Source organism: Anopheles arabiensis, chromosome 3, assembly GCF_016920715.1.
Source record: "Anopheles arabiensis isolate DONGOLA chromosome 3, AaraD3, whole genome shotgun sequence".
Taxonomy (NCBI): Eukaryota; Metazoa; Arthropoda; class Insecta; order Diptera; family Culicidae; genus Anopheles; species Anopheles arabiensis.
In genome coordinates, this window is record NC_053518.1 from 42131427 (window position 1) to 42143732 (window position 12306).

Genomic DNA, 12306 nt, shown 5'->3' on the forward strand with positions numbered 1-12306 from the left:
ATCCCAACAAAGACCTGGAGGCGACGCTGAAGCACCATCAGAACATTATCGAGGATCACGTGTAGGAGATAGAGTACTTAACGAAACAGAATGCGACCCTGCGCGAGGTGAACGACTCGCGGATGAAGATCTACGAGCAGCGGGAGGTGAGCATTCAAGACCTGGCGCGGGACAAGCACAAGCTGGCGCTCGAGTACCAGGCGGAGAAGAAGCACGTCAAACAGCTGTGTAGCAATATAGAGAGCTTAGAAACCGAAGTAGAGGAGCCGACCCGATCGCTCGAGGATGCGCGGCAGCAGGTGGAACGGAACGGCTGCTAGGTCAGCAGCAGCAGCAATTGCCCGGGCAGCCTGTGATTGTAATCAACAGCTCGACCAGCCATGCATCGAAAGACGCCATACCGAACGTTCCTTCGCAGGAGGGCGTTAGCACCAGTCGACAGACAACCGAATCCTGTCAATCGGCCAAAGCGATGCCCGCTGGAGCGGCAAAGCAAAGTGATCCAGCAGCACCGTCGGCCGGTGCGGGTGAGCCACGCACCGAGGAGGATGGAATCGAGCAGTGCGAGCGGGACGGTGGGCCCACGGCCGACGACCACACGCTCAGCGAGGACAGCGAGGAGATGCTGCGCATCATGCAGGAGCTCAAGCGTACGCAAAAGGTGTTAAGAGATATAAAGCTTTCACGTCTACCTACGGACGAAGTGCTTCTATCGATCTTTGCTGAGATTGAAATGATCCTTAATTTTCGACCGCTCACACATGTTCCCCTAGACCGAGAATCAGAGCCGCCACTAACACTCAACCACTTTCTTTTAGGAACAATAGACCCCGAACTATCGATAGGTGAATCTCGCGATGATCCCCCGACACTGAAAATGACATGGAAGACCTCCCAGCTACTCGCCCAAATGCTTTGGAAGAAATGGATATCGGACTACCTGCCTGCGATAACGCGAAGAGGGAAGATGATACACATGGTTAAACCTAACGCTGTAGGTGGCATCGTTATCATCGTCGATTCGATCATGGCCAGAAACTCTTGGCCCAAGGGACGCGTAGTAGAAGTTATTGCCGCAAAGGATGGGCAAGTTAGACAAGCGACCGTACAAACTTCGCAAGGCTTGATACGAAGACCGGCAACAAAAATAGCGGTGTTAGACGTGAAGAGTTCTGCGCCGAATTAAAACGCATCATTTAAAGTATAGGAAATAGTAGTAGGAAAAGAGCAATGCTTGTGCAGCGGCTAGCAGTTTGAGACGGAGTACAAATGCGAGATTTACACTGGGGGGGAGAAATGTCAAATTATTTGACTGCAACAAACTGCAATATTAGCATGGATGAGCCAACCCGATCTAGCAGCGTTACGACAGGCACGCTAGGTGGTGTGAGTTAACGCATATATACACGCATAACGCCTGGCTTAACGCATATATACATAGGGACAGGCACAACGAGCGGCATTCAGTCGCAAGAACTCCAGAAAGGCTGTAATAAATTTTGAACTTTGCTTACAACAAACGTTAAAGATATTACAAATTTCACTCTCCTTTCAAAATTTTGCGACATTTTCAAAATTTATTACGATCGTCACGTAATAAAATAATTCTTTATCACACTCGATTAAACGTGTAACTCTCATACCATTCGCTCACTGTGCCAGTGCGAAAATACGATAGTGAAGGATAACACAACAGGTGCGATTCCCGAGAGACGAGCCGACTGCACCGTCTGCCAAGGGACATGTACTAGTTTGGCGCATTGTTCCGACTTTGCGATGATGAACTTAGACCAGCGTTGGGACATTGTAAAGGAATACAGGCTGTGCCGGAAATGTTTGCGTAGCCACGATACCATTTGTCCTGAACGAAGGTTATGTGGCAAAAATGGTTGCGGACTGTCGCACCATAATCTTCTACACCGCGAAAGACCGTTGAGAGACACTACGCCACTGACAGCCCAGGCAGAGTCGCTGAATGCGCACAACTCAGCGAATGATGGTGTACTATTTCAGTACATCCCTATCGTCATTCACGGTAATGGAAACACTGTGGAAACCGTTGCATTTTTTGATAGCGGATCGTCAGGAACCTTTGTGGATGAAGAGCTAGTTGCGGAATTGGGGTTGAAGGGAAATCCTCGTCCGTTGTGTATCCGCTGGACTGGAGAGACGGAGAAGAACGAGAAGGAATCAGTTCAGCTCGCGTTGAAGGTCAGTGGAAGTGGAAATGATGGAAAGGCGTTCATGCTCACGAAGGTACACTCGATTCGTCATCTCGCACTACCACGTCAATCCATATCTGGAGAACAATTGAAAAAGAGGCATGAACATCTAAAGAACCTCCCTCTTACTTCGTACACCGATGCAACTCCCCGCTTGACCATCGGAATCGACAATTGTCATCTGATGAAACCACTTCGATACGTGGAGGGTAAAACGCACGAACCAGCTGCCGTAAAGACCCAGCTAGGATGGATAGTTTTTGACTCGTGCGCTAACTTTTCTGTTCCTCAAAATCATTATAATTACCACATCTGCATGTATGAAATGAATAATGAACCAGCTCTGGACACAGCGAACAGAGACCTTTTCTCACCCGAATCCCTAGGCATGCTGAAGACACCCGCTAATCTGCTGTCGAAAAATGATGAAAAAGCCATGATCATGGTCACCGACGGGACCAAGATGTGGAAAGATCCTATTCTTGCTGGCTCCATTTGCGAAAAAATGCAAGATTACGAGGACAGAGGCTACATCCGACGACTTCAGCCAGGCGAAATCTCCGCACAAGGTAAGAGAGATTGGTATTTGCCTAATTTTCCTGTCTTTAATCCCAACAAAGACCTGGAGGCGACGCTGAAGCACCATCAGAACATTATCGAGGATCACGTGTAGGAGATAGAGTACTTAACGAAACAGAATGCGACCCTGCGCGAGGTGAACGACTCGCGGATGAAGATCTACGAGCAGCGGGAGGTGAGCATTCAAGACCTGGCGCGGGACAAGCACAAGCTGGCGCTCGAGTACCAGGCGGAGAAGAAGCACGTCAAACAGCTGTGTAGCAATATAGAGAGCTTAGAAACCGAAGTAGAGGAGCCGACCCGATCGCTCGAGGATGCGCGGCAGCAGGTGGAACGGAACGGCTGCTAGGTCAGCAGCAGCAGCAATTGCCCGGGCAGCCTGTGATTGTAATCAACAGCTCGACCAGCCATGCATCGAAAGACGCCATACCGAACGTTCCTTCGCAGGAGGGCGTTAGCACCAGTCGACAGACAACCGAATCCTGTCAATCGGCCAAAGCGATGCCCGCTGGAGCGGCAAAGCAAAGTGATCCAGCAGCACCGTCGGCCGGTGCGGGTGAGCCACGCACCGAGGAGGATGGAATCGAGCAGTGCGAGCGGGACGGTGGGCCCACGGCCGACGACCACACGCTCAGCGAGGACAGCGAGGAGATGCTGCGCATCATGCAGGAGCTCAAGCGTACGCAAAAGGTGTTAAGAGATATAAAGCTTTCACGTCTACCTACGGACGAAGTGCTTCTATCGATCTTTGCTGAGATTGAAATGATCCTTAATTTTCGACCGCTCACACATGTTCCCCTAGACCGAGAATCAGAGCCGCCACTAACACTCAACCACTTTCTTTTAGGAACAATAGACCCCGAACTATCGATAGGTGAATCTCGCGATGATCCCCCGACACTGAAAATGACATGGAAGACCTCCCAGCTACTCGCCCAAATGCTTTGGAAGAAATGGATATCGGACTACCTGCCTGCGATAACGCGAAGAGGGAAGATGATACACATGGTTAAACCTAACGCTGTAGGTGGCATCGTTATCATCGTCGATTCGATCATGGCCAGAAACTCTTGGCCCAAGGGACGCGTAGTAGAAGTTATTGCCGCAAAGGATGGGCAAGTTAGACAAGCGACCGTACAAACTTCGCAAGGCTTGATACGAAGACCGGCAACAAAAATAGCGGTGTTAGACGTGAAGAGTTCTGCGCCGAATTAAAACGCATCATTTAAAGTATAGGAAATAGTAGTAGGAAAAGAGCAATGCTTGTGCAGCGGCTAGCAGTTTGAGACGGAGTACAAATGCGAGATTTACACTGGGGGGGAGAAATGTCAAATTATTTGACTGCAACAAACTGCAATATTAGCATGGATGAGCCAACCCGATCTAGCAGCGTTACGACAGGCACGCTAGGTGGTGTGAGTTAACGCATATATTCACGCATAACGCCTGGCTTAACGCATATATACATAGGGACAGGCACAACGAGCGGCATTCAGTCGCAAGAACTCCAGAAAGGCTGTAATAAATTTTGAACTTTGCTTACAACAAACGTTAAAGATATTACAAATTTCACTCTCCTTTCAAAATTTTGCGACAAACTAATAACTTTTATCCAGTTTTCATGACAAGTGTCCATCTTTCCCGTAAAGCCCGCGTTTACTTACCATTCTTTAGAAAACGATTTTTGAAAAAGTATGATATAATAATTTGGAATTGAAGTAGCGAAACATAGTGAACCGGGAAAGCATAGTCGAAGCATAGTTGCTTTCTTCTTCGTCTTTTTTGGCGCACTGACTTTAGTCGGTGTAGGCCGGACTTCAGCCATTAATGAGCTCGACTGTGTATGACATGCTGGTCCTAATCATAGCAGGAAAAAACAGTACAGTAAAGACTTGCTAATTTATGACAAAGAAAAATGAATTGAAATTAATTTCAATTTTTCTTCTAAAATAAAGGAGAATTCATCCACTATGTTCGTACTTACCTGACACCCTGTTTGGTTTTTTCCCCTCTACTTTCTACTTATCCTGAAACGAATTCTTTCCCGCAAAGCAACGGGCAACGAGTTTTTCGGCACCGGGGTTTCACAAAATCAAACGAACTTTTTTAATTATTTTCATCCTCACATCGTGTGCACAAACGACGATGCGCATACATATTTTTATATACACTCGCTCATTTCTCTATCTCTTTCTCTCTTTCTATTTCTCTCTCTTTCTCTCTCGCATTCACACACATACACACACATTTCCACCGAGGAAAAACTGTCGAAACGACAGATTTTTTCGAGTTTACCGCCGGTTTGGTTTTCCTCTTTCATACTCTTTCATGTTTTGTCGTTTTCGTGTGTTTTGTTTTTCCTTTTTTCCTGTTATTTTCTGTACAATGTGAGGAACGTTAAAATTCCTTACCCTATTTTATCCACTTCTAGCTACAGCTTTTCGTTTATTTACTTGTTTCTTGTTATTTTCTTTCTCACTGTTGTTTTTTTCTTAACTCTGTCATGTACTTCTTTTAAGTTTTTCACTTGTACCTCCCTTTTCTCATTCCTCACTGGTTCATGTGCTTGGTTTTGCGCGCTATCGCGCGTTTTTGTATAAATTTTTAAACCTTCCTTTATTTTTTTTTGCTTACAAGTTTTTTTTCGTACATCGTTTTGTCCATGCTATTTGCTATTAAAGTTTCGTCACAAGGAAGAAATGAATTTCGTTTAAAAAAACAGAAGCTTGTGCTCATCTTTTTGGGTGTGTATTGATTGGTTGGCTCGATTGGAACAGTAATTTGCACTTCTCATATGATTTAAAATCTGAACAAATGTAAAATAATTTAAAAAAAAACCTGTACAAAACACTGTTAATACATATGTTTGTACTATAATGGTATGTAGATTATTTTTTGTGTGAAATTCCAACAAAACATGGCAAACCCGTTTTAAGCTCCCCTCCTTCAACCATCTAACTTTGTAATAGAAAAATGTTATTTAAAAAAACAGAAAATGGGATACAACAGTTGCCAGTCAGCCTTTTTTTTTTTTTGAAGATCATCCTGTCTTGTCGATCCTGCCCTCCTTCTCTCCCTGTCAACACCGCCACCCGTGGAAGGGACAACAACGGATAACCAATATCGTATCGTACTTATGTGCTGTACACACGCCTCACTGCGGCGTCTGGGTGAAAATGTATCCTCAAAGTGTTTTTTCTTGTTGTTATTGAAATCTTTCCTAATTATGTACACAGTTCTATTGGATTGTGCTACTATTTACACATGAAAAAACACACATACTAAATGATCACCAAAACCTGCTTCATTGTTGTATCTAAATCCATTACACACTAGCTCTGTTTTTAACTGGAACCGTTCTTGCGCCTCGCTTGTGCTTAGATTGTAGAATTTTCTATTTGTATATAAAAACCACGTGTTTCGTCGTGTCCCATTTTGGTTGGGTTTCTTCCCTACGTAAGATTTGTATTATTTTGTGTGTGTTTTTTTCATTTCTGTTCGTTGCTAGTTTTTTCTTCCCAGCACAGCTTTTTCTTTGTGGTTTGCGTATCGCACACTTGGCACAGCGCGCCTATCCATTACATTACACTTTTGCTACTCCATCATTCATTGCGCCTTTTTGCCAACTCTCCAACCCCTTTTGTATGGATAAAACTGGGCGCGCCCAAAGATTTATGATCCCTTGGGAGAAAAGTCGGGAATTAGGTTGCTTTCCCGTCTTTGGGGCGAAAGTTTCGTTGAAAGGAACACACAAACAGTTACCAGGCATGATTGGTAGGACAGGGGCTTTCACAGAGATAAGTCAGTGCCGGCCGTGCGTTAGCATAGCAGGATGGAATAAGTGACAGAGAAAGGGACTTTCTCCGCCTCACTCCAGGAATACAGCGATATTCTGCTGCTGCTGCTTCTGACAGGTGATGACCATACCGGAAGAGTCCATCACCACCCCTCGGTTGTTGCGTGCTGCGTGCTGAAAACACGCCAAATAAACTAGTTTCGTCGGGATGATGATAGGGATCGGCCGCTTCATGACATTGCTACAAGAAGCTACACAATATCCACCCCATCGGCCAGCAAGCCCAATCACTCCCGAACAAGATGAATGTGATTTTGGGTGCCTGGGTGGCATGATAAAAACGGGAAGCAAAATCCGATCAATTAGTTCACTTTCATCGTTCAAAACGAATTGGGCGAGTCATTTTGCCTTCATGGCCAATGTTCTCAAATAAAAAGGGAGTTGGAATTGGCATCGATTCTAGCGGCTTGTCGAGAATAAAACATCCATCCGATGCTGGATGGACGTTATGAAAATGAAAGCACAAAAAAGCTACATCATTCCGACGGTCGTTATGTGATTGGAGCTCCAAAGCAACCAACTCGCCCGCCCAGGAGCTTGCCTTATTACATTATCGCTAATTGCATGATACTGCTCCCGGAACGCAGCGTCCCGGGAAGCTTCCACCCGGAGTATATGATAATGAAGCCAATCTTTCCAGCCCGTTTAACAGGAGGACACACTGAAGAAAAGGGATGTCAATATCCGTGCGATGATATGATGATGATGATGATGACGCTGACGATGAGAATGAGAGTGATTGAATGAAATGGAGCGTGGCGCAACGGGAGGTGGCACTAGCACACAGTCGATTGAATATCATCCGTGTGTATAGTTTATGTTGAGCATATCAGTTCGAAGCTCCTATCGAAACGGGTAGCTAAAACAAGAATAGCGCATCCCTAAAAGGAAGGGGAATGGTCGTAGAAAAACCTGGAAAACCTGTCTTTATCAGCACAAACCCACACCGAAAACCGAATGTCCAAAATAGACGGGTTCATTCTATCGGGTTCTTTACAACTCACTTGTGTAGAGGCGACCTCCTAGGGTTCCGCTGGCTTCCTTCCTATCCTGTGTCGGTTTGCTGCTGCTGCAGAGCAAATATTTAACTATCTACGTCTTCAGACTCTTCGATAATTACTTCGTGAACACTGTGGCAAGTGGGCATTAGTGGTGCGCTAATGGAGCCGCCCGGTTGTGGTGGTGGTGCTGCCGATCCGGTCGCTGTACTGGTACCGATGCTGCTGCTGCTGCTTACTGCTACCGATGATGGCCCGGTCGTTGGTCGCAGCTGAATCGGTACTACTGAGGAGGAGGATGATGCACCCGTGTCGCCGCCGGTCGTGCGGTTCAGCAGGTAGTCGAGATCGTGCGAGATTCGATCGAGCATACCGTCGAGCGGGCGTCCAGCACCACCACCACCACACGCCGTCGCTGCCCTGCCATCATCCGTTGACGTGACGGTAATGATGGGCGGCGCTGGGACCGGTTTGCTTACCACTGCGCCCGCCACCGACGATTGCTCCGAGTAGTACGGGATCAGCGGCGATGGTGCTGCCGTGCCCTGGGACGATGACGAGGTGGTGGGCGATGGAGTGGTTTGGGTCGCCGTCATGATTGCTTTCCCTGTTTGACGGGGTAGTGTAGCACCACCACCACCACCGCTGGATGATTCGATTACCGTAACAACCTTCTTGCTGCTGCCACCATCGTTCACTTCTAGCGCTTTGCCACGTATGCCGATGATGCTCTCTGGAAACCCGCGGGGGAATAAGAACGACATAAAGAAACGAAGGAGGGTGTTAGAGTGGCCATAAAAGAGAGAGAGAGAGACTGCACTTGAAGCAGCGGTTCCATGGAGACAAGATGTTGACAAGCGTTGCCCGAAGGGGGTTCTTGCAAGGTGGTTCCTTTTTCGCAACGGTGGCGAACGACAAGTGCAAAGTGGCATGATTGAAACGGCTTGAAAGATGTGTGTGTGTGTGTGCAGTTACGCCGTCACCAAGGACGTTTAATTAGTGTCTTCTTCAGACTCAAACTCATCAATATTGACTGCTTGCACTGGAGAGTTCACACACACACACACACATACCAAAGGGACATAAGGATGCATAGATTAACTACCTTGCCCGACGCCCTTCAGGATGTCCAGTGTGCCCACGCCAACGAAATCGCCCCCATCGGCGGTCGGTATCGTGGGCAGAAAGCTCACGGTCGCCGGCAGCGGTTCGGGACGATGGCCACAAGCGTGTGAGTGTTGCTGTTGATGCTGCTGCTGCTGCTGATGCCATTCGATGCTAACGCTGCCCGAGCTGGGTGGTGGTCCTGACGGTGGAGGTGGTCCAGCCGCTAACACAATGCTGGGACTGGTTTCGATCGTAATGAGTGCCGGCACGCTCGTACCACCGACCACCATCGAGCCCGGACCGGGAGGTAGCAGCAGACTGCCGGCAAGATCGTAACAACCGCCCGCCCCGAACGGTGGCCCGGTGCTGACGGTCGTGTAGCTGCAGAGCCCTCCGCCCGCAGCACCCAGGAACGTGTCCATGCTGTGACCCTCCAGGTCTACTACCTGCAGGCAGGGTTCGATGGTGGTAATGTGGGGCGCTGCGGACTGTTGTTGCTGCTGCTGTTGCATCAGCGGCTGGGTGACTGATGATGATGAGGAAGGGTGTTGCTGCTGCTGCGAGGACAGTATTGTCAGAGGAATTTTCGTTGTCTTACCCACCGACGAGAGGCATTCGTTATCCTTATCTAGTTCCTGATTGGTATAAACTGGATGGGAAGAGTATACATGGAAAGATACATATAGATCTTAAGCACGTGGACAAGTTTGGGGGATCGCGCACACTTACAACTTAACGGACTATTGATTGATCCCGAGCAAAAGTTTTCGTCCAGGCTATTTTTGGTGCTGGACTTGCTGCTGGTCGACTCGGTTGTGTCTTGCTTCAGCTCTGCCTTTACCACGAAGCTAAACAGTATACAAAATCCCTGTACGAAGCGGGAGAGAAAATAAGACCGTTTTTAAAGAAAATTGGTTACTGTCACATATTGATGAAGCATTTGCGCCTAAATGTTGACACTTTGCCCCTAAATGTAGGCAATTGTAATAGCATTATTTTTTCCGAAGGAACAGCTTGAAATTCCAACTATTTTTTATGTTTTAATTGAATTCATTCATGCCGCATATACATTTTAAATGATTGTCATGATATGATAGACACAATTTATAAAGTAGCTGGTATTTTATAGGCCCTAGTTTCACGATGAATGAATATTTTCTGTCGGTCAGTTAACCACCGGTGGTATTTTTAGAAGGTATGCTTTTAAACGACCGATAAATTCCTTATAATCTGGGATTGGTTTGGGTTATTATTCAATTCGACGAAATAAGGACATTTTACGCCTAAAAGTATGTAATTGTAGTGGCGTTGTATTTCACATTACGGGACAGCTTGAGAAATTCCGAACATTCTGCATGTAGTAAATTAATTTTTCAGGCACAAACTATCAAACCAAACAGACTTCAGCGTAATTCTATCGTAAATTCCTTTGAATCTGGCCCTCTGCGGTGCATCAGAGTACATCGGAATCCATTGTATAAGTAATCATCAACGTGAATTTACTTTTTATCATCCAAAACATTAAATTAATTTAAAATTATACTTCTTTTTAAGTTATTTTAGTACTAAAATGCCTGATTTTAAGTTTTTGTTTTTGATCGTGATTATTTGGTTATTCATTTATTTGTTAATTAATTTATTTATTTAATTCAATGGGCACAATGGCCAAATTGAAGATAAAAAAGAAAGCGTAAAATCATTGAAATTGAAATAATTGTAAAATCATTTAATTTTTTTAGGGAAATTTAAGGATACAAAATTTATCTTATGAATTTGTTTTTAATTCACTTCAGATTTATTAATCGTTTTCCACAATTTCTAAATCGTCCCTATGCTTTATTGGTGTCGTTTGAACCAAATGATTATTTTTTTTTGGAAAAGCTCAATAAATCGTGTGAGATGTAAGCAATTTTAAAAAGCATCCTTAGAAAACTAAAAAAAGCATAAGAAATGTTTTATATTCCACACAACCGAAGAAAAAATTGTAACTGTATGTTATGAAATTATTATTTGACTGCATTGATACCGTGCGAGGAGAATCGTTCACTCGTGCATAAGCAGCTCAATTTAGATACATTTTATAGTACATCAAATGACAAGAGAAAAAAAAACAGCACTCAAATCCTCCGACGTTCCGTCTTTTTAGAAAGGAACCAAATTATTGAATTAGGTGTTTGAACTTTGAAAGTCGTTAAAGACTATATGGGTGTAGCTTTAACATAGCAAATATGTGGTTTGATAACTCTATGGACAAAGTTATGATCAAAATACTATTGATTACTCGGAGTTTTTGATTTAATTTAGTACTTTTATACACTTTACCAATTTTTTTTATATGATTCGTGCAGAACATTCTAATATTTCTGGTTTTTAAGCGGTTTCAATTTATTATCAAAAATGCAATTTATACTGAACTTGAAGCAAATTGTACTGGTTTGACATTTGATCTTTAAAATTTAGAAAACTGCGTGTCTCCGAAACCTCGTAAGTCGAGAACCACGTAACCGCGTAAAAGACTGTATAACGATTGCAAAATTGTATATACTAAAAATGTCTTAAGTATGCGCACTTAATCAATACGCTCTTCTCTAATTTACAGTAAAGAAACTCAAACAAGATAGTGGAACACAACACATGTTTACGATACCCAAATCAAACACACATGTACCGTAGATTCCAATCAGAACTGGAAATAATTGGCACACGGTGGGGCGGCACGTTACCTATACATTTCATTAAAATTTGCCACTCAACACACACACACACCCCTCGAATGTCCCTCTTCGGGGCGGATGTGCTGCTTGCTCTGCGGTTGCTTCGCGGGTTACGCTGGAAACACAGACACACACAATGAAATGTGCTTGTGCTTAGGTCGATCCATGCATTTCCAATTAGTTCCGCGGATTGGAGAGGTATGCGCGTGCAGTCGAGGCCAAATCGAACGCCACATTCGTCCGAACCTCGTCGTATCCGGTCTGTCAACTAATTGGCGCAAGTCGGAAGTACTTTCTGGCCCCGAATCAGTGCGGTACACAACACACTACATCCCGTTAGCGCGTGTGAGTGTGTGTGTGTGTGTGTTTTCGGATATTGATGACGTCCACAAGAGGACACACTCGTTCGCTTGCCCTTACTCTTGGTTCTACCCTTACTCGCTCATACAACCCACTGTTTCGATAGGATATGGGACGATGGATTTCCGTTTGTTCATCGAACTTTTATCCCCGAGGGGGTGTACTGTACCGTACCGTCCACTCGATGAATGTCACGTTGTCACGTACTGCTCCGAGTCGGGGGCGCTGGTTGACGAGAAACTTACTCCTTTTTTCCGCCCTACACACACACTCGCATGCATGCAGAGAGCCAAAGTAAAGCAAGCAAATTGAGTGTTTCAGCGGTGCGGTGCACCCGTAGGAGATGGGCGACTTCATCAGTTTTGCGAAATACCGTGTGCCCTCATGCCCGTTTTTTTTTCTTTGAGAGAGGTTCGCGGCCATAGAACCACGGTCGGTCGTCGCCATTGTGGCGATGGATTGATCTGATT

The 12306-nt window shown here is 45.3% G+C and overlaps 2 protein-coding genes across 2 annotated transcripts in view; one reads left to right on the forward strand and one right to left on the reverse strand.

Moving 5' to 3' along the window:
- The first annotated feature begins 1748 nt into the window (after positions 1–1748).
- LOC120904597 lies at positions 1749–4206 on the forward strand. Its single transcript, XM_040314703.1, has 2 exons — positions 1749–2791; positions 3649–4206. The coding sequence occupies exons 1-2, from the start codon at positions 1777–1779 to the stop codon at positions 4014–4016; spliced, it is 1383 nt and encodes a 460-aa protein (XP_040170637.1). The 5' UTR covers positions 1749–1776; the 3' UTR covers positions 4017–4206.
- A 963-nt stretch (positions 4207–5169) lies between these two features.
- Positions 5170–12306, reverse strand: part of LOC120900535 — a 199733-nt gene continuing 192596 nt past the window's right edge. The window contains exons 22-24 of the mRNA XM_040307647.1: positions 9492–9630; positions 8761–9411; positions 5170–8388 (exon numbers count right to left, since the gene is read on the reverse strand). Coding sequence (XP_040163581.1) covers positions 7742–8388; positions 8761–9411; positions 9492–9630 — 1437 coding nt within the window. The 3' untranslated portion in view covers positions 5170–7741. The remainder of the gene's footprint in view (positions 8389–8760; positions 9412–9491; positions 9631–12306) is intronic.

Coding starts and splice junctions, on each gene's coding strand:
- LOC120904597 (XM_040314703.1), top strand. CDS start 1,777: ATGATGAACTTAGACCAGCGTTGGGACATTGTAAAGGAATACAGGCTG. Junction 2,792..3,648: donor AGGCGAAATCTCCGCACAAG/GTAAGAGAGATT, acceptor ACTTTCTTTTAG/GAACAATAGACCCCGAACTA.